The sequence below is a fragment of the Apostichopus japonicus genome, chromosome 3, assembly GCF_037975245.1.
Source record: "Apostichopus japonicus isolate 1M-3 chromosome 3, ASM3797524v1, whole genome shotgun sequence".
Lineage (NCBI taxonomy): Eukaryota > Metazoa > Echinodermata > Holothuroidea > Aspidochirotida > Stichopodidae > Apostichopus > Apostichopus japonicus.
The window spans coordinates 25,731,030-25,752,676 of NC_092563.1; the positions used below are offsets into that span (position 1 = coordinate 25,731,030).

Genomic DNA, 21,647 nt, shown 5'->3' on the forward strand with positions numbered 1-21,647 from the left:
AAAGAATAATAATATTCACATTTTAAGCCACAGAAACAAAGCAAATAATCTATTTCCTGAAAACTTGGATGTGGTGTATTGCAAGCTGCAGCAAAGTAGTCCTTACATTCTGTCATTGCCAAATATCTAATTCCAATCTTATCAGGACTATACATTATAGAACAAGAAAGAGACAATTGTCTGTACCAACATCCATTGACAACTAACATGCTCAGTTTATGTTACCATGGAAACACAACACTAATCACAACATTATGCAAACCCAAGAATATACTTAATAGAACATAAAAGAGAATTGTCTGCACCAACATCCATTGACAACTAACAAGCTCAGTTTATGTTACCATGGAAACCCAGCACTAATCACAGCATTATGCAAACCCAGGACTAAACTTAATAGAACATATAAGAGACAATTTAGTCTGTACCAACATCCACTGAAAACTAGTTTTATGTTACCATGGAAACCCAGCACTTATCACAACATAATGCAAATTCAGGACTATACATAATAGAACATGTAAGAGACAATTTAGTCTACCAACATCCACTGAAAACTAGGTTATATTACCATGGAAACCCAGCACTCATCACAACATTATGCAAACTCTGGACTATACATAATAAAACATATAAGAGAATTGTCTGTACCAACATCCATTGACAACTAACTTGCTCAGTTTATGTTACCATGGAAACCCAGCACACATCACAACATTTTGCAAACTAAACATTCCCAAAGATTCAAGTTTACCATAGGGGTTTGGAATGTGTCAATTTTAACAGATCCAGCCATTATTGTGTCACACTGTACAGCCCCTTTCATGTACATAGTTTTTTAGACCAAGCTTCGATCTGACCTAACCCAAATAGAACATCACAACCAGTAAAAATGAAATTGATGCCATCTTATGACACCAGCAAAAACTTAGTTTGATTTTATTAAGTTAAAATAATACAATATAATTAAGTATGGATTCTGGATGGAAAGCATACAGTAGCTTGTAACGATCTATACTGCTGATATCATAATACCACAGAAACACTATTTATGTCACTAATAAGTAATAATAACATAGCAATGATGAGATTTTAGCAATTTATCTCCAGCAGTTGACCCTTCTGCTATTAAATCAATTGGTAAAAAAGATTAAACTTCCCTGATTTGAAAAAGGAAAAAAAAAACTTGCATTAACAATAGTAGAAAGGAAAATGGGTTTCACCCATTGCTTGCTATTTTGTTAATATTACAACCTTGATATAAAATAAAATATCTTCTCAGACAGTAACAAGGATTTCTGTAACAAGTGATGAAAGAAATATTAACAACTCCTTTCACCCGGATTTGATCATCAACTTGAGGACCTTCCCACACATAACGTCTGTGACATCTCTACTAAACAAGCAACAAGAAAAAATCTTCAATTTGAACAATTATTGGACAAAAAACTTCAAAATATCTGAGAACCAAAGAAGAATATACCTCAATTATTTTCCTGCTCTCAATTATTTTTATACTTCTTGCTTGATCTCAGGGTTTCTTTCCAAATGATCACAGGGATGTATGTTCCAAGATGAATACAAACACTTTTACCTTGTACTTCTGAAAGTATATTTGCGAGAACATTTAATACCACCTACACAGATTCTTCGACTTTGCTAATATTTTGCATGGTGTTAATTCCTCCAACATGAGATACATTCTATTGTGATAAATACTTTTGTACCCACTATTTTTCCTTACATCCGGAGGTTGATTGGAATCCTGAATTATCCATGCTTGATGGGATTTCATTCATGTTACCTTTCAATAAATAAAGAAGCAATAAATAAAAGCAAGAACTCTGCTTAAGTCCATCCCCCTTAGACAGGGAACCCTGCCACTACTTGATACAGTCTTTAAACTTAAGCAACGGGTCACCTTTCTTTTCAACCTTATGAAATGTTTCTTACTTCCTTTTAAAGATTCCCAGCTAATCACCATTATCTAAAAACTTGATGGTATACCATATGGTGAGAAAAGGCCACAGAGCTATTCCTGACTTCACCATCATGGATGCTGAGGTGGGCATTACATCAGTCGTTGAAAGCTGAACGACCGACTCACAGGAAAAGGAAGATACATCGTAGTCAGCCAAAGGAGCTCTACAGTCACACATCAAGTAACTTGGGTTGAAAGCAGAATTGTTTGGACAACCAACAAATGTGAATGGTAGAGACTTCATCTATCAAATAAAAAATATGATTCCTATGAACATGGCTTAAAATGTTATAATTAATTGCATTCAATTGAACTGCTGACTTAAAGACATTGAAGACTCGCCCCAAACCGCGTGCCGAGATCTGAAAAAGTTAACTTTCCGTTGCTTGCAAGTGAAGTTTTCTTGTCGCTACAAAATGCAGACAGTAATGAAATGTGATACCTTGTTATCTTTTATCTAGACCTGAGATGTCCATCACTGCTATATACACTGTGTTGTGGGTATTGACTGTAGCTGTATATATTGACTGTACACTAGTGTCTTTTTACCGATGGTAGCAAGCTGTGTGTGTATTTTCTGGGATCGATGGTGGTGTCTAACACTTCTGTTACACCTCATTCGAAACTAGGTCAGATTACCGGCATGAGACGTTTCTTTGTGCGCGAGTCTTCACACCCTTTAAGACACACCACCAAACCTTCCAGTAACTTTTATTATAGAATTGTAAAATGCAAAGAGTTGAGAAACTATACAAAACATACCATCAGGTCACTCATACTTTCATGCAACAACTACCTTGCTTATGAACAAAGTAGATTGAAATGACATTCAGTAATAGTCTCCATAGTACTTGAGTCTACACTCAGCTACTTCACCTGATGCAGTGTCTTGGTAATGGATGCTTACCTTGGGGTATTTAATGGACTTCATTATGTTTCTTTTGGTGCGAGGCTGAAGTTGTCTCTTGCCTCGACCTGGTTTCTCGATAACTGTGTAAACTGCAGTCATAGTGTATACAGCAGTATCCGCTATAAAAAGAAAATTTGCAATGACTTAAGGTGAGACCCATCTTAAACCTCTGATCCCCCCTTCCACCCCCCCCCTCACTCCTTCATCAGGTCAATCCCCTCCCAGTTCAAGCTACAATCTCTTCATCAATCATACAGGATGTGTTCTTGTCCATCTCTCTCCCTATGTTTGAATAAAAAAATATCAAATTTATGATCTGATTTCCTTATGCAACTTTGATTATCACTACTAGACTGAAGGGAGGATAAGTACTACTACAGCTGCAACTGGTGACTGGTTGGTCATGACTGCCATGTGTGGTGAACTAACAGACGTATGCAACTGAATATATACATTAAAACAACATGGCATGTAAGGATTCAATGTCAACAACTTGTAACAAAACCTTGCTATCATACAATAGAATGCAAGCTCTGCCCTACAGCTTCAGATTCTGGATGTAATAGATTAACATACTTGGCAGACTAGGGAGACCCACAGACTTGTCTTATTCAGACTTGTATCATTCATGCACTGATTAAAGCCTCAATACCTGTTTGCTGATGAATTTCAGAATTTCCGAAGCAGATTCAATGTTTCTTACCCTAAATGCACTCTGACCAGGTGGGTTTAATGGAGCAAAGCTGTCACAATCGAAAGAAAGAAATTTATTTTCTGTTGCCCTCATGGTGGAACGATTTACCGTAAAATCACTGCGACTGCCCAAAACAGCATGTTCATAAAACAAATGTAACCTATACTTGTATCGTCCACTTTTTTTACCCAATTCCACGGAGGAAATGTCTAAAAAAACCTGTTTATTCCTTGCAGTGGAAGGAAATGACACAATTTCGCAAACTACATCAGTAACATTGAAAGAAAGATACTATTCAAGAGACAGGATAACACAGGCTAGCCTTAACACAGCTTATATAGTTTCATATAAACTATTTGAGCTAAGCTGCGATTACTTAATTCTGGTCGGGAGTGATGTCAGTGAAAAGCCCAAAAGGAACGTACACGAAGCTTAAAAGAGAAGTCACGAAAGTGGTAAACAAAGAAGGAATGGGCTGATTACTCTCAAACTTGTAAAACCTACCGGACATTGCAAAGTTTGTGAAGTCAGAGCGATGGACTTGCTTGTCATGATCATACTCTTGGTAGTTTAATTCCTGCCAATCTTCAGGCTCTTGTATGACATCAGAGGTATAAACAATAGGGCCAGGATGGGTCACTGCTGGCACAGGTGGCTCTGCCAATAAATAAGTAGTGAGGTCTTATATTAACTTCTCTAATGAGGCTCTAGTGTAAACTGCAAAAATGAAAATGACAAAGGATGGATAATTACAAAGAGCTGCATACTTCTGACATCACACTATCTGTTCCCCTTTGGAAAAAAAATGTAGAACCATCAGCTTTTATTAACTTGGTTCCCTAAACCCAGCCCCCCCCCACACAATGGCTATTGGTGCCACTATTACACAAACATAAAATCATCTCTGCCAATAACCAGCTTGATTGATGTGCTCATATAGCACCACAAGCAGTAGCGGATTAAAGGCAGGGCAACAGGGGCACATGCTCCAGGCCCCCCACATTTTGGGGCCCCCACATATAGTGTATCCTAAAATTTAAAAAACTGTCGTAATTGTGATCCACAAAATTCTTAGCATGTAACGTTGAAGTGATGTGTTTCCCATGCTGTTTCGCTGACTGAATATTATTCGCTACTCGAATAAAGGCAGTCACTAATCAGTCCGGGAGAAACCCTCGATCGAGGGTGTGATTTTTCTTCTCAGTGAAATAGCCTGTGTACAGTTGTTATGTAAGCAGACTATATGGCCCCCCACACAATTGCATGCCCCGGGCCCCCCAATCGCTTAGTCCGGCCCTGACCACAAGACTGCTAATCGTGGAGTGTACACCAGCTTTATACATCACAAATTCAATCTGCAGAATGTAACAATTATCTAATATCCCTCTGACCCCCACCCCCTTAAAACAAAAGAAAAAAAACCTGCGATATTAACAAAGGTAAAGCACAAACCATGCATGTAATACTGGACAAACACAGCTAGTCGTGATGCTTTGCCGGTATTGGTTCCTGAATTCCAGTTGCTGCCAGATGTTCGTCTGCTGAACAATATTAATGGATAAGCAGCGCTGACTTGCCAGTCACAGGCGAATTCCACATCCCCATCTATCACCATTAACCATCCGCTCCTTTCTTCACATTTACCCAAATTTTTATCAACTGATAAGAACCTCTCGTTTCCATCACGGTTCCTAAACCACAACACGATAAGAAGAAACAATAGCAGAAGCTAATTAATTAGTCATCACATCTGCATTGTGACTGATTGTTTGACAGCCCTGCTGGGGGAGACTCATAGTAGATGACTACAAACCCATCAGTTAGGAGATGTGATCCAGCTAAGACTATCAGCTTCCATGTTGTATTCAGTCACTATAATTGCAAACCACCCCCTCCCCCCCCTCCTCCAACTATCATGTGTAGGTAACATTAACTTTGTACATATTATGAGAAGGTTAAGAGATCTCTGGCAACAGTCATTTACATATATCTCAACTTCTCAAATAAATTGCTAGTAATCGTGTTTAAAGAATTGTTAAACAATGTATAATTTGAAAACAAGAGATTTATCACTGCTTGTTTCTTCCTTCCCATTTACTTTCTCTCATGCTGTTTCTATTATTTGGAGAGTTTAAAGGGTGTAATGACTCGCGCACAAAGAAACGTCTCATGCCGGTAATTTGACCTAGTTTCGACTGAGGTGTAACAGAAGTGTTAAACACCACCATCGATCCCATCAAATACACACACAGCTTGCCACCATCAGAAATTAGACACTAGTGTACAGTCACTACATTCAGCTACAGTCAATACCCATAACACAGTGTACATAGCAGAGATGGACATCTCAGCAGGGAGTTGTTATAGAACTCCCTGATCTCAGGTCCAGATAAAAGATAACAAGGTATCACGTTTCATTTCTGTCTGAATTTTGTAGCAATAAGAAAAAAGCTTCAACTTGCAAGCAACGGAAAGTTAACTTTTTCACAGGGCGGCACGTGGTTTGGGGCCAGTCTTCAAAGCCTTTAAGCAAAAGCAGATCTATTTTTTGTGATAGCTGAAAGCAAAGATGAAATGAACCCACCCGGTGTGAATTTGAAAGTTTGGGGTTTCCTCGGCTGTTGTCAGGTCTGTGTAAGGCCATGCTGATGTTAAAGTGGCAGCTGAGAACCAAGTGTGTGGTTTAGTGTCAGCTCCATCAAAACGAAGATCCAACACCAGTTGATCATCAACATCATAAACAGCCAACTGGACCTGATAAAATAAAAATATTGTCAGTATTCAGTCTTATCAGAGAGCTACAACAATAACCACATACTTTAACAGAAATTCTTTTGTTTTTCTTAAAGAGAAAGAAATTTCTTAACCTTCATTAGTTTCTGGGGACTTCCTTTGGTAGGGAGGTTTTTCTGTTTTACATCATAACAGTACATATCATCTCCAAGAAGCCAATCACAGCTATTGCTTGACTGCACCAAGTAAGTTTATAACCTTAAATTAACTTCAGAGAATATCTTTCATTACCTGCTTATGCAATCAGGCATTGGCATTCATGGGTAATGATTAAGACTACTAGAGGAACTACAATCACCAGACACAATCTGTTCCCCTCTACAATTCAATGTTATGCCAACACTGACCTATTTGATTGACCGTACTTGTGAGTTCCAACTTTAATGGTATGTGACTAGAATTGCTTACATTCTAACAGAGTTACTAATGAGGATATGGTGGATGGTCTTGGCAGGAAGGGTGGGTTTGAGGCTATGATGAGTGAGTATGATGGGTCAGGGATATGACTAAAAAGTAAGACAGGTTTCGGGATATGACGAATAAGACGGGTTTAAGGATATGACAAGTAAGTTTGACGGGTTTTGGATATGACGAGTAAGTATGACAGTTTCGGGGATATGGCGATTAAGTATGATACAGGTAATTCCCATAACAGTACACATACGACGGGAGAACCAAGGCCAGCATGGCCACTGGTGATGAATAAAAATATGCTAAGGATACCCTCCCTTCTTTCCAACATACAACCTGAAGTTTATGACAGTCAACAATCTTCACACCAGAAACTCCTCACGGGGTTTTAATTTTGCTACTAACCTCTTTGACATAAGTGTCTCTATTCCACATTCTTATCAGTTCAGTGTCAAGAAAGTGAGAATTCCTTCTATTTCCTCCATTGAAACTGTCAGCCTTGTCCCTGTTGTCCCAGAGCATGCTAATACTCTCATCATTTCCAGCAAATGCATCAAACACAAGTACAAAATCTGGAAAATGGGCACAGAAGGAGAAACTTTATATCAGTGAATTTAACTGCTGTCTAGATTTAGTTCTAAAAACACAAACCAACCTGGAATACTAGTGTGTGGGGAGGGGGAGGGGATGAAGGAGGGGATGGGTTCCCTAGGAGGTATTAACTGCATGTGATTCATCTGTTGTTGACTGGTCAAGTAAATTTTGCCAATTAAAGCAATTGGTTGTCTTTGCATATTATAATGCTTGAGTCTGTGGCTGTGCAGTGTTCATTATGAAAATTAGAATTACTCTAAAAAATTTAAATTTGGAATCAATGAATCATGTACAAATATTTCAAGACCACTGAACTATCCAGATATAGAGTACATACTGCATAACCAATGCATAAACAACTGCAAAGATCTGCTTATAAGCTTTGACCTACACATTCTAGCTGCTCCTTTCAGAATAAATGATAACAGTAAATCTAGATGGGATTACCCTGATCAATGATAAACTGTCAAACATAGAGACAATCCCTCCACATGGGGGTAGCTCAGCTAAACAGCGTCCCACTAACAGTTTAATCTCACAGGTCTCCATTTATACACCTGGCTGAAGAGAAGCAGGACTCGAACCTGCAAGCTTTAGATCACAAGTCCACTGCCTTAACCACTTGATCACAATGCTCTCAACATTATCAGATTTATACATTTGCCTTGTGCTACATCAGCTGTTGCATTGGTCATTCCAATTAGATTCCCTATAGGCCTACCATAAATCTGATCACCTGGGGAATAAACAACAAATACATACCTTTGATACAAAATCCATGAAATAAGTCTGTGCACTCTGCAGATATAAGTTCACCATTTTTCCTAGAGAAATCAAATAAATAGTATTTCAAATGTGAAATTTATTTTGACTGAGGGACAAAAGAGAAAAGAGAGGGCATATGGATCAATAGGCTATGGCCAATACAAAAGAAAATGTACCTTTGTTACATTGTCCATTTTTGAAATTAGTTTTGCAAATTCAATATAAATAACAAGAACATGACCACTTTACCTTAAGAGTCTGCAGCTACTGGTTGACTGAGAGGATATCCAAATATGATCTAGAAAAACCAATATAGCAATACTGAATCAAACAACCATGTATACTGGAGTACCATGTATGATGGAGTACCATGTAAAAGTACCATGTATGATGGAATACCATTAAAGAGTACCATGTATGATGGAATACCATGTTAGAGTACCGTGTATGATGGAGTACCATGTAAGAGTACCATGAATGATGGAGTACCATGTAAAAGTACCATGTATGATGGTGTACCATGTAAGAGTACCATGCATGATGGAGTACCATGTAAGTGAACCATGTATGATGGAGTACCATGTAAAAGTACAATGTATGATGGAGTACCATGTGAGAGGACCATGTATGATGGAGTACCATGTAAGAGTACCATGCATGATGAGGTACCATGTAAGTGTACAATGTATGATGGAGTACCATGTGAGAGTACCATGTGTGATAGTGTACTATGTATGATGGAGTACCATGTAAAAGTACCATGTATAAAGAAGTACATTGTAAGAGTACCATGTATGGAGTACCATGTAAGTGTACCATGTATGATGGAATACCATTTGTAAGAGTACCATGTATGATGGGGTACCATGTGAGAATACAATGTATGATGGAGTACCATAAAATTACCAACCTCAGCATCTATTGTATGTGTGTTGTGTCGGTTTAATCAATATCATTTTACAATTATTGATATAACAAACTTAGTCACTGTATGCATATAACCACATACAGCAGCTAAGTACGAGTTGATGTAGTAGGCTGTGTGCTCTGGTAAATGATGATGGTGGTACTGATGGTACCAGTGATGATGGTAATGGAAGTTCCTTACACCATCAGAATGTACACAAGTAATGTAAATACATGCAACAACATCATGATACACGGAACACAGACTTACGTGCAGTTAATAGCATGGAAGCAATAAAGGGTAACTAGTTGTTATAACTGCTAGATATATATAACTGTATAATGGATACCATACCAGACTTTATTCAACTATTTCTTACCAAGGTGGGCATATTGTATTCTTTGTAACAGGTATTCATCTTGCTCTGTGCTGTGAGGGTAACTGATCAAATGAGCCTGCATCCTCCTACAGTATTCTGACATCTCAGTAAAGGTCATGACCTCTCTAGACAGAATGACATCATGAACAAGATCTACCATTAACAACGACAAAAAACATGGTTCCACGATAAATGATATATACTTACAAATAAGAAAGAAACTGGATACTTGAAAGATCTCGACAGATTTAAAGAAAGTGTAGATTCCTTCAAAAGATATTTCAGTGTCTCAAGTTGATGGCTTAACCAAATTGCTTGAAAATTTCTGTATCTTGTGTCAAAAAACCACATTCTCACAGCATTTTTGAAAAGTGAAAAATATGAATGTTTCAATGTGTTGATGTTTTGTGAATGCAGATCTGGCAACAGCAGAGTGAACATTATTATTACTTTTATTATTATTATTATTATTTTATAGCTTGAAGTTTATAAACATTTTCGGAATATGAAAAGTAACTAATATTCTATAATACGTTCGTTTCAAAACGGTAAAATTGTTTAACAATCGTTGATCAATAAACGAGGGAAAATCAATGAAAACCTATATGCCTGAAAAAAAAACAAAAAAAAAACGATATGATCAGGGCAATTGAGCTGAAATCTCTCTGTGTTTCTTCATACTATTTAAATACTATTTCTACAGAACTAAAACCAATTTTCTACAGAGAAAATTGTACTTTGAGGAAATTTTAAATATAAATTGGCATCTTAGGCAAACTTTCCAACTGTGACACAATTCCAGAGTAAATCAACAAGAATATAATCATGATAATAATAAGGAAGTACAACTATTGAAGACAATCTACCATGGTGATATCATAGGCCACCTTTTGTGATCCACTACCTGGAGTAAGGAAAAGTTTAGTTCATGCAACAACACTTTGAGTTCGTCTGTTTGGGACATTACGACTTCAACTAACAGTATGAAATATTTTTGCTCTTTCTAAGGTAAGTCTTACACTGACTGCCACAGCTGGTAACATCCCTTTAAGCGGTTTATCACTAAAACATATTTCTGAGGGAGATTAACCCGTTTCAAGCCATATTCTAAAACTAATACTGTCATGGCCGAGTTTGATGATGTCTACATTCCATTTCTGATGGAACCAACATTTATTCATGTTGCTCTCCCACAGACTGGTTTCACATTCAATAACTAATATCAACTCACCATTCATGTCCCTATATAAGCCACAGCGAAGCTCATTGCATGCCCTTGTTTCCATAGCAACCCCACTGCATGGTACCTGTGGGTCTAAACACTGTCTCTCTCTGGATTGTGACCCTCCCTCACAAGATGTGGAACAGCTTGCCCACTCTAACCAGTTACCCCATCCTCCAGCTAAGGTTACTTCAGAGGTCATTTGTGGTTCTGTGTACACCCAGAGACTAGAGGTATAGTCCCAATCGACAACGCACCCATCTACTCGAAAGCCAATCACATCCTCTGCTTCCTCAGTTCCTGACGCTGAGATGTAGGAAATACCATCCATGTGTCCATCATTACCCACCGTTAAATTGAACAGCAAATCATAAAAAGACTCGTCCACTTCAAAATCTGTTACTCCCTCAAAGACAAGATTTGGAATCACGGCTGAAAAGTCATCCTCGTCAGGGAACAATGTTGGTAGGACAGTGACGATCGGCTCATACAGAGCCACAAGGGGTAAGATGGTTGCTTGCAGCTGAGGTCCATCCAAGACCGACACCCTCACCACCTCCGCCATGACGTCAATCAATATCATGGATTCTTTATGGCTTAGCCAGCTCTCCAGACCGCTTAAAATTGCTTGAAAGTCTTCGGTGATCAGTTGGGTAGACTGTAGTGGTTCAAATAATATGAAAGCTTTGACCAGGTTTTGTACGACCGGCAGGGAATCATTGATTGTGGTTTCCCAAACCGTATCGAGAATTAACTGAGTAAGACTGTTGGTAACATTGGTCAATAGGTGGGTGGCCTCACTCATAGCCATGTTCCACAGTTGCCCTTGCAGAAAGCTCTCTTTGGTGCCGGACAAAGACTTCCAATTTTGAGCAGAGAGATGTAAACTTGTCAACGTCTGGTACAACGATTCAACGTTTCTCAGGTAAACCACGTCCTCGGTCTCCAAGTTCGGTGTAAACTCCACCAGATCCTGCCTGAGATATTCATGTCTGTGCTCAAGTTTTGGAAAATCCCCACAAGGGAGGTGATCTGGGTCAGTGAATCCAAAATAAGATAAATCGCTACCTGGGAGAGCTAGATATGCAGCAAACAGCTGGGATTTAGGATCCCCAATCCAGGAAGGCGGCATAGCGTCAAAAAAGGTCATAAAAAGAGTGACCTCCTGATGAATGTTAGAATCAATAGCTATCTCCTCGAAACGAGACTCATCGGTGATGAAAGAATCGGTGGGACCGATGTTGAGTAAAACTTTTCTATCTTTCGGTTCCTCTGAGGGAAATTGAAAAGTTTGTAAAAAGAAACTGTCCACGATATTGTCAACATCAGATGGCAACAATTCACTAGCTGGCAACAGAAGGGTGTCCCTTGTCTTGTGTCCAATCAGCATAAACTGGCGGGTGGTTTCCATGGAAACTAACAAAGGCAAACAAAGTTTGAAATATATCTCCATTGTAGTCTACAATAATCACATTGTTTGTTCATATGGTAATTTTATTTTAATATATATTTTGGCCTGGACAATGAATATTAAATCTTCTCTGAGTTAAGTATTGGTACTTATCTTGAACTCATCATCTAGTCTGCTGTAGTACTAATGGATCACATCAGCAATGTTTGCTACTACTACTGTCTGTATGTGATGGATATTTACAAATCAGGTAAATACATTATTGATATACTTTTCTCTATACACTACACAGAGGCCTATGTAGTATTGAGTGACACTGAACACACAGGAACCATACACCACCTACATATTGAATTAGACATCGGTACATCATTTCAATACTGCAACAGTTCATACTACATCTTCAAGGTCATGCCAAGTTAGAGGTCAAGTAATCAAAGATGACACAATGTCAAGAAGCTTTACATTTGAGTGCTAGTAATATGTAGATTAAAAGCACGGCTTCAATTGATTTTTAGCTAATTTAATTATGGTAGCTCCAAACCATAACAGCACCCTTAATACAGGACGGTGTTTATTTTAAAGAGTAGCAGTATAGCTTTGCATAGTTTTAAACTTCCAATTAGGATGGCTATCTTAAAGCAAGAAGACCATCTATATAGTCCCAGTTGAAAACATGTTCGTACCATAACGTGGTGGTTCTGTTGCAAAGGCAATAGCACTTGTAGGGGAAAAGTCAACAGCGGGAACTGTAATGAGAACAGATACAACTAAAAAATAAACCAAATACTTTGTAAAAAACAAAATCAAGGGTAAGGAAGAGAACAGTAAAGGAAGGGCAGAGTAAGGGAGGGAGGAGTAGGATAGGAATTAGCAAGGAAGGGAAGGATAAAGAAGGGAACCGTAAGGTAGGGAAGGATAAGGAAGCTAGGGATTAGTAAGGAAGTTAACAGTAAGGAATGGATGGATAATTAAGGAGCTAAGAGTAAGAAGGGTAAGGAAAGGAAGGCTAAGGAAAGATAAGGAAGGGAAAGTTAAGGAAGGGAAAGATAAGGAAGGGAAAGTTAAGGAAGGGAAAGTTAAGGAAGGGAAGTTAAGGAAGGGAAGGATAAGGAAGGGCAAAGTAAGGAAGGGAAGGATAAGTAATAAAAAAACAGTCCTCAAATTCACTCAATCATTAATAAGTTTTTACTTGATAGCATAAACTACCCCAAGTACTGCAATTAGGGTTCATCCTTGAGCGCACCTAATTAATTGATTAACCACCATATGATTGCAACCACAAGGGCTCTTATGGCTGGCACTACTCTCCTGTGTGAAGACAAATTTGGCTTGACCACTGAAATAGTACACTGTGTGGTTAATAATGAATTTGTACAGGGAAGCGTTCATTATGGCTAGCATTAGGAACTCGGTAGATTTTCAATCTCCCCGGGTCTGGCCAAAAAGAGGGGCTTGGGTGGTATTTGCTATAGGCAACGAAGATCATAATGGGTAAGGAAGGGAAGGATAAGGAAGGGAAGAGTAAGGAAGGGAAGAGTAAGGAAGGGAAGGGTAAGGAAGGAGAGGGTTAAGAAGGGGAGGGTAAAGAAGGGGAGGGTAAAGAAGGGGAGGGTAAAGAAGGGGAGGGTAAAGAAGAGGAGGGTAAGGAAGTTATGATAAGGAAGAGAAGAGTATGGAACGAGTATAAAATGGAGGGTAAGGGAGGGAAGGAAAGGTAGAGTAAGTAAAGGAAAAGTAAGAATTTAAGGGTAAGGAATGGATGGATAATTGAGGGTAGGGTATGGAAGGGTAAGGTCAGGATGGGGAGGGTAAAGAAGGGCGGTTAAGGATGACTAGGGTAAGGCAGGGATGGTACGGATTGGGAGAGTGAGGCAGGGAAGGATAACAAAGCGGAGAGTAATTAAGGCAGGGTAAGGTATGGAAGGGGAGGATAATGATGGGGAGAATAAAAAAGGGAGGGTATAGAAGGGAAGAGTAAGGAAGGGACAGTTAGGAAGGGGACAGTTAGGAAGGGGAAGGTAAGGAAAAGAAGCATAAGGAATGGTAGAGTATGAAGGGAAGGATCAGGCAGGGAGAGTTTAGGAAGGAAGAATGGTAAGACAGAATAAAGAATGAAAGGAGGGGGTAAGGATTGGGAGGGTAATGAAGGGAGGGTAAGGAAGGGGAAGATAAGGAAGGGGAAGGAAAGGAAGCAATGGATAAGGAAGGGAAGGGAGGATAAGGAAGGAGAAGGTTAGTAAGGAGAAGGTAAAGAAGGTGAGGATCAGGCAGGGAGGGGTAACGGAAAGGAAAGGAAGCAAGCAAGGGAGGGAAGGGTAGGAAGGGAAGCGTAAGGAAGGGAAGGGTAAGGAAGTAGAAGGGGGAAGGTTGGAGGAAGAAGAATATCTCACCTTCCTTTCACTACCTAGCTTTAGCAAACCAGTAACAGTACAGCAAATACTGTCCTTTTGGTGTGAACAATTGTCTAACTCACAGCTTATTCAATTATTAATTAATGTACTGTTCTTCCTCAGTGTCAATAATTGTCCATTGATGCTACTATCAGGGATACATAAATTCCACCCAACCAATCCTCCCATAAAATATCAAAACAATGAACCTTATTATTAGTGTCACTTATGACTATTGACGTTTTATGTCAGGGTAAACGGCATGAGTTGATTCAAATTTAAATCTAGCATAATACTCCTGCCAGATATGTAAATTGGCTATTAGATTTTACATGACTTTGGTTCATACGAGACTCTGACCTGTGCTGATGGTCTTCAAGTAAGCAGGGTCTTGCATAGGATCATATTCCATCTCAAAGTCATCTGCCACGAACGCAGTGTACCTTTCTGTATCCGTGGCTCCTAGGCAGCCCTAGGGGTAAAAGTACACAGCAAAGCATATTGATGCAGTAAATATAACACCAAATCAGCAACCACTGCTAGATATGATTTAGTACAACAATATCAATACGCGGTAGATTCGTTTAGAAAGAACTTACAACTTTGGAAGCCTTTAAGTTGAAAGTTTATGGCACATGTACATGCTCAAACCTGCCATAGCACATTGCAACAGCACTTTGTCTTGAAGACATGTCATGCTAACTGGTGTGATTTCTGACTCCTTAGATGGATTTCTGACTCCTAGAGGGGTTTTTCGATTCCTTGAGGAGTTTCTCTAATATTGAAACAATTGCATAATGGGCAGACACCCTACCAACATTCCTCTCTCTCACACTTTTACCGCCAAGCACTTACCTGTGTTGATTCTGAGTGACCTTCTCCTATGCAGACCATGAAAAGATCTAACTCTAACATGTACCGATCACGGAGAAATGCTGGAGAGATGTTGACTTCCAATGTTACATTTTCCATGTGCTTGACCCCTGACCCTCCTCGCAGATCTTCCCCTTTGTCATTTGTCATTTCTACAACTGATACCTGTATAAAAGATAAAAGTTTAAAGTGCTACATGAAATCAAACTACTGAAACCTGTGTAATGAGATAGTTTAAGGTGCTACATGAAATCAAATACTCATACCTGTAAATATGAGATAGTTTAAGGTGCTACATGAAAGCAAACTAGACTGATATCTGAAAAGATGAGTCTGGAGGGTTACACTCAGGAAAGCAAACTCTGTTCAAGCGTGTCAACTTTAGGTCATTGTTATAGCCCCTCCTTGCTCTCCACAACTCCCCCCCCCCTCCTTCCACCCTTACCCTCAATTTTACTATATAAAAGTTTGATAGCCTGGCATTTCCATCCTAGCAGGTTGTTCTTCAGAAACAGTTCACCTCTGAAGATCCAGCTAGGATTGAGCCTTTTAACTAATTATATTATTCACCTATGACTAGTACTTTTCAAAACAACTGGAAATAAAGCTGTCCATTGTGCATGTAATTACTGCAAATATATCAATGATTACAATGATAATTTGGATGTTATGGAGAATATTATTTTAAGCTGTAACAAGGTCCAAATGCAGTCATCTCAGTATACTGAGCACTTTGTATTGGTACCCCCTGAGGATGCTAACCATTTAAAAACATATTACTTTGTTACCACCAAAGAAAAGTTATGAAATGATTTTTGTTCAATAAAAAACAAATGAAACAAAGAAACACACCGCAACAACATCCATGTCTTCGTCCACAACATCCACGACAGTTTGTAGAGTCACATCTGCGCTAACATTCCAGAGTGGGAGGCCATGTGGAGTACAACCTGATCAGACAATATGTACATGATCTTCAGTGACTACTACTATAAGCAAACTATATTTGGAAAGTTGCATCTTGACATCACCATTACATTACCTAATCTAATTATGATTCAGTATTCATGCCAATATGTTTCTGGATATGGAATTTAATTGGGACTTAGTATCCTGATCTTGCGCACGAATATTCTTACATCCAACAAGTAGGACTATGGAAAGTTAATTGTGACTAATTGGTACCCAATCTTGAGAATGAATATTCCTATGTCAATCAAGTATGCCTATGGAAGTTAATTGTGACTTTGGTACCCGATCTTGAGTACGAATATTCTTATGTCAATCAAGTATGCCTATGGAAGTTAATTGTGACTAATTAGTACCCAATCTTGAGTAAGAATATTCTTATATATTCTTGTATAAGTACGGTGATTAACGTCACTGGTGTTGTTATAGCAGCTTGTGGAGGCAGCTACAGAGTACTACATCTATTATAAACACTAATGACAAACAGGGCATGAAAGAGCTGAGATAGTTGCATACATGTAAAACTAGACAAAAAAAAGTAAGATATATTGTCAGACATTGCATCAAGTGTGACAATAATTGTTTGATCTCAGGATCATGGTGGTAATAGAACAGCATGTCAGCCTTTAGCACAACAGCTATTACTCCGGTATCTGACTTTGATTGGCTGATGCTAGTTATACATACAGTGTGACAGTCTCCTATTAAACAACATAAACCATATGCTAAATGAGCCTTTGGTGAGCAATCTTTCATTTCTATCATATCAACACTAAAAGCCAGAAGAGAATACCTCCATGTGGAATCAAATCTTCACAGTAGAATGAATCGTACTGAAATGTAAACACTCCACTGGCATCCATGGGTTTCTCTTCACTGAGTAATGTCATGTTCAGCTCCAAGATAAATTCAAACTCCCACTTCTGACGACAATAGCCCACCTTCTGATAACTGCATCCTGGGGTATCCTCGATTATTGTAGGTGGCTGAAAAGACATGTATAAACACAAAGGAAGAATATTACCAGTAATTACAGCAACTGTAAAACTGCTGATGCGTGACAGAAAACTTTCCGGATGTAACTGACTTTACTAAAAAAGATTCAAATTTGAATGTTAGATGAGATTAAATATTAAATGAATGACCTCCTTCCTTACAATAACTTGTATCGAGCTTCAAAATCTACATTTCAGCTAAATATGCACAATTTAAACATATTCCCCACTTTCCATTCCTCTGTTCCAATCTCCCCTTATATTGACCTCCATGCCTTTTCCAGGCACAAATCCTTAGGGGGATGAGGGTGCCCAACCTTAACCCACCCACCCACATTCAAGATAATGGACCCACCTTATTTGTTCCGAATTTGTTGGCACACTTATTTTAGATTGGCAACAAATTAAACATTTTGTCTTGTATGGTTGGCTAGAAGAGCAAAATATTACTGCCATAATCGTAATCAACCATTAGGGAGAGCTTTCTGTTGAAGGTAATTGTTTATTATGACTGGTTCGTGTCATCATTCCCTTTTGCTATCGAGATCAGATTTTTAAAGAATTGTATAAAAGCCATGCAGGTTTGGTCAATATGAAATGATTGCCTAGGACGCATGTAAATGCACGTATATCAGTCAGGTTAGATTTGCAGATTGAATGACTCGTATTGAACGACTAGTCAGTCTATCAATTCAAACTGTCCTTGATATTGAAATCCCAGAGACTACTCTGTCTTCTTCCATACCGAATGTAGCCATTTCTAAATCTATATCTCCCACTCCTGTGTTAGGGTGTCTTAAGTCATGCATTCCCTTAAACAACTTTAATACTTTGTAAACAGAGTCATCAAGTTCTGTGATGAAATTAAATGTAACAGTAAGTAGAAACTTAGTTTGCAGCGTACAAACTCATTGGAAGAAGGGAAAGTGTTTAGTGATGTAGCACCATCACATGTTTGGTATAAGTTTCATATTTATATGCAAATGCTCCTTATTTGAATGTAATGTTGTCATACATCGACAGCAGTTACCTTTACAAAGTTGCAAGAGCAGAATACATTTTGGTTCTCAAGCAAGCAGTCTGTTTTAAAGTAAATCTCTATGTTTGCAGTTTCAGCTGGGACAGACAATACAGTGTCTTTACTTTGGTCAATTACAATCCAGATTTCTGATAATATTTGGTAACTTTGGTCAAACTCCAGACCAAACACAGAAAGCAACTTTCAGAAGCTAGGGAAAAGAATTGCCACTCACATATTGAAGTATTTCTGTCATTGTGTTTCCAGCCATCTCAGCTTCGTACGACATAAAGTCCTCCCCCATGAAGACAAGGAGGGAAGTGTTAGCGAGCGGGGTATAGGTAGAAATGCCCATCTCTAGATGAGTTCTGCTCGGGTCTGCCGTACCGTCCTCTGTGACATACGGCTCAACGATGGCAAAGTCAAACTCCACAATTACTCGTCCGACTGTCACAATCATCTTGGGTGTATAAATGGACTGAGAGGCAATAACAAAACTGAAAACAAGATCAGGTAAAAATCATTCTTATTCGAAGGCAGATGTGTACACTGTTACTCCATTTCATGGTACACAATGTTAGATTTGACACAATATAGCAGTATATAGAACATTCCCAAATTGATGAATCTGTACATGACTGAATTCGACTGGGATATAAACAAAACCCACACCCAGAAAGGTCATCTTGAGATAGGAATTTACTGATGGATATAACTATATCAGTACATGTTAATACAACAAATTTTAACATGAAAAACATTTACTGAAAACAGCAACTTGGTTTTTCAATGAAGAAATCAACTGAAATCAAGGTCATGCAACAATGAAACCTAAATACAAACTGCCCCAAATAATCGATTAAACAAATATAATATTATGAAAGACTGATGAAGAATATTTCTGTGCAGACTTACTTTAAGATTGCAATCCGTGATAAAGTCCAGGCAAGTTTAATATTAGTCTGTACATATGCTATGATACTATCAGGTCCATCATCCTCTGTGACTGGCAGAGGTCTGACATTGGTAGCGTACATGACTGTTGTGTAGGTTATGTCCGTGGTATGAATGACATACTGCCAGACCATAGAGCCATCACTCCTAAGACACTCCAGCCACCTGCCCATGGTTCCTTGGTACGACATCTGTGGTATAAAGTTTAAAAAAACTATATAAACAAAATTAACTTTGCTAGACCACTACCTACTAAAAAGAATAAAATATGTCCACATTGGTCGCATAGTTTGTACATTGGAACTAGTTTCTTTTAATAGATTACATTCTTGCACATACTGTTCAAACAGTAAATGTAAATAAGTACTTTCGAAAGTACTCACTTTAAATTAATTAGTGATCACTAGTTTTCCCAAAAGTCTATGGGCTTCCACTTACTTTGAATCTACTGCCTTCTCTTACACATTGACTGCAGTGTTCTGCAGTTTTCCATATTAAAGCAAGAACCTAAAGTAGAAACGCTGCAAACTTATTGGCTAAGAACCCACGTCCATCCATGTAAATTAAAACACTCTCAAGAAACTTTTAATCAAGACCTATATTAATTTTGTATTCATCAAAACTAAGGACTGATATTTAGGAATGATTTAAAAATTCATACTCTATGTCAATATATCAAATTGCACCAAGAACAACCGGTTTTACTTTGTGAGTTTAACTATTATTGTTGGCTATTTACACTGAGAGAGGTGTTCAAAACCATGTTTATTTTCCCAACACTTTGCTGCTTCAACTTTCATGGAAATGTTTTACCCTATGGACAAACAATCTCCAACTAACAGTCGACTCTTTTCACTCAAAATTATTGCACGCAAAGTGATAGCTTCCACACTCCTTTGCCTTCTGCGCTGTATTTACTAGCAAACTTGGAAAACATTCCATTGACAAATCATTTGAAGAACAAGAACAAAAACCTTGGCCAGCTTTAAGGCCAGTGGACTTATTTATATTTCAGATTATCCTGCAGTGATAACTCTTACCACATCTACCCTGGTTCCGTTTTCATCATATTCCCCTCGTTGGTACACATCAAAGAGATTCTTTGAACCTGTTCTATTTTCAGTTTGCATGAAGTCATCTTTGAAGAAGCCTTCACTTAGACGAAGATTGTCCTTAACATTGGAACATGTCCCTGTGTTATTGGAGGACAGATATCCTGTGGTTTCATTCACTGGACTTGCGCCAAAGAATTCAAAAGGCTGAAAATCTATGATCCACAGCTCATCTTCACCTGAGAAACAAGGAAACATGTAGTAAAAGTACCAATTTAAGACTTACAAAAATTTAAAGAGTAAAGTTACTATCAATGCAGTTTAAATTTCTTTCAATGGCAAAAATGTCAAAGAATTAATTTTGATCTGTGAACCTAACCACTATAATTTGAGGTATTGTGCTGTTTTGAATTGCCAATAATCATCAAGGTACTTGACACTTGACAGTCACTGAAGATTCACTTTCTTCAAGTGGCTATACACCATGTTTTTTGGTTTTGCGCTGTGAATTCCTGCCAGGGGAGGGGAGGAGAAGGAAATAGGTTGTAGGGAGGGTGAAGCTGATGCGGCTGTACGGTTTGAAGTACATACTGTACAGTTCGCTTAAGTTATTAATAGTTTTTGAACTCTAAAGGAAACTTTTAGCCTGGTCCTGGGGATTCCTAAATATCCTGATTAGGAATTAACTGTATACTGTATGTCACTGCCAACCTTCATGATCTTCCACTGTGACTTCAAAATTCACAACACCATCAACAATGTTGAATGCTGTAACTTCTGCTTGACCCATATTTTCGAACAGACTGTCGGTTGTTTCATCTTCAATAATTTCACCAAATAAGCCGGACACGAGCACTATTTGAGTAGAGAGACAAAGAGCTACCAGTAAGACAATAGTGACCCATCGAGTACTAATAATATTCCAGAATTCCATATTGTAGTCTGCATGGTTAGGCTCAATTGTCCTAACAATGAGTAAATGAATGTATGCTGCACTTCGAAGTTCGACGTAACCTGTCGTTTGCGATAAGCCAGCCCTCTCATAGTTAATTGATAATAAAGAAATGCCATCGGAATGCGAACAGAAAGTATGATAATACAAAACGTTTTTTGTTCTCCTCACCTTGTAAGCTATTCTCTGAAGGAAATGAATAAAGCTAACAATACATACCAGAGAAGCTTTTCACACAGTTCTAACACACATGGACCCTCTGAGACAACTCGGCACTCGGACCAACAAAAACTAGAATTGCTGGAATGTACTCCATCAGTGATTGAGCGACGCCATAACTTTTTGAACCAATCACAGTTTAGAATTCACCGTGT

At 38.5% G+C, this 21,647-nt stretch overlaps 1 protein-coding gene across 4 annotated transcripts; it reads right to left on the reverse strand.

Annotated features, from left to right (window-relative positions):
- Window positions 1–129: 129 nt before the first annotated feature.
- LOC139965620 (uncharacterized) lies at window positions 130–21,628 on the reverse strand. 4 transcript variants are annotated; one of them, XM_071968169.1, is made up of 20 exons: window positions 21,493–21,510; window positions 21,033–21,176; window positions 20,310–20,560; window positions 19,231–19,460; window positions 18,551–18,812; window positions 17,096–17,288; window positions 16,186–16,283; window positions 15,316–15,498; window positions 14,821–14,932; window positions 12,754–12,816; window positions 10,666–12,072; window positions 9,435–9,587; window positions 8,398–8,446; window positions 8,146–8,207; window positions 7,195–7,361; window positions 6,170–6,339; window positions 5,038–5,276; window positions 4,090–4,242; window positions 2,889–3,010; window positions 130–2,225 (listed from the first exon to the last, which is right to left on the reverse strand). In XM_071968169.1, the coding sequence occupies exons 2-20, from the start codon at window positions 21,109–21,111 to the stop codon at window positions 1,974–1,976; spliced, it is 4,245 nt and encodes a 1,414-aa protein (XP_071824270.1). In that variant the 5' UTR covers window positions 21,112–21,176; window positions 21,493–21,510; the 3' UTR covers window positions 130–1,973. The 4 variants fall into 4 exon arrangements, with proteins under 4 accessions (XP_071824270.1, XP_071824271.1, XP_071824272.1 ...); XM_071968170.1 differs by lacking the exon at window positions 21,033–21,176 and having other exon boundaries at window positions 21,493–21,628; XM_071968171.1 differs by lacking the exon at window positions 21,033–21,176 and having other exon boundaries at window positions 21,445–21,575.
- Window positions 21,629–21,647: the final 19 nt, after the last annotated feature.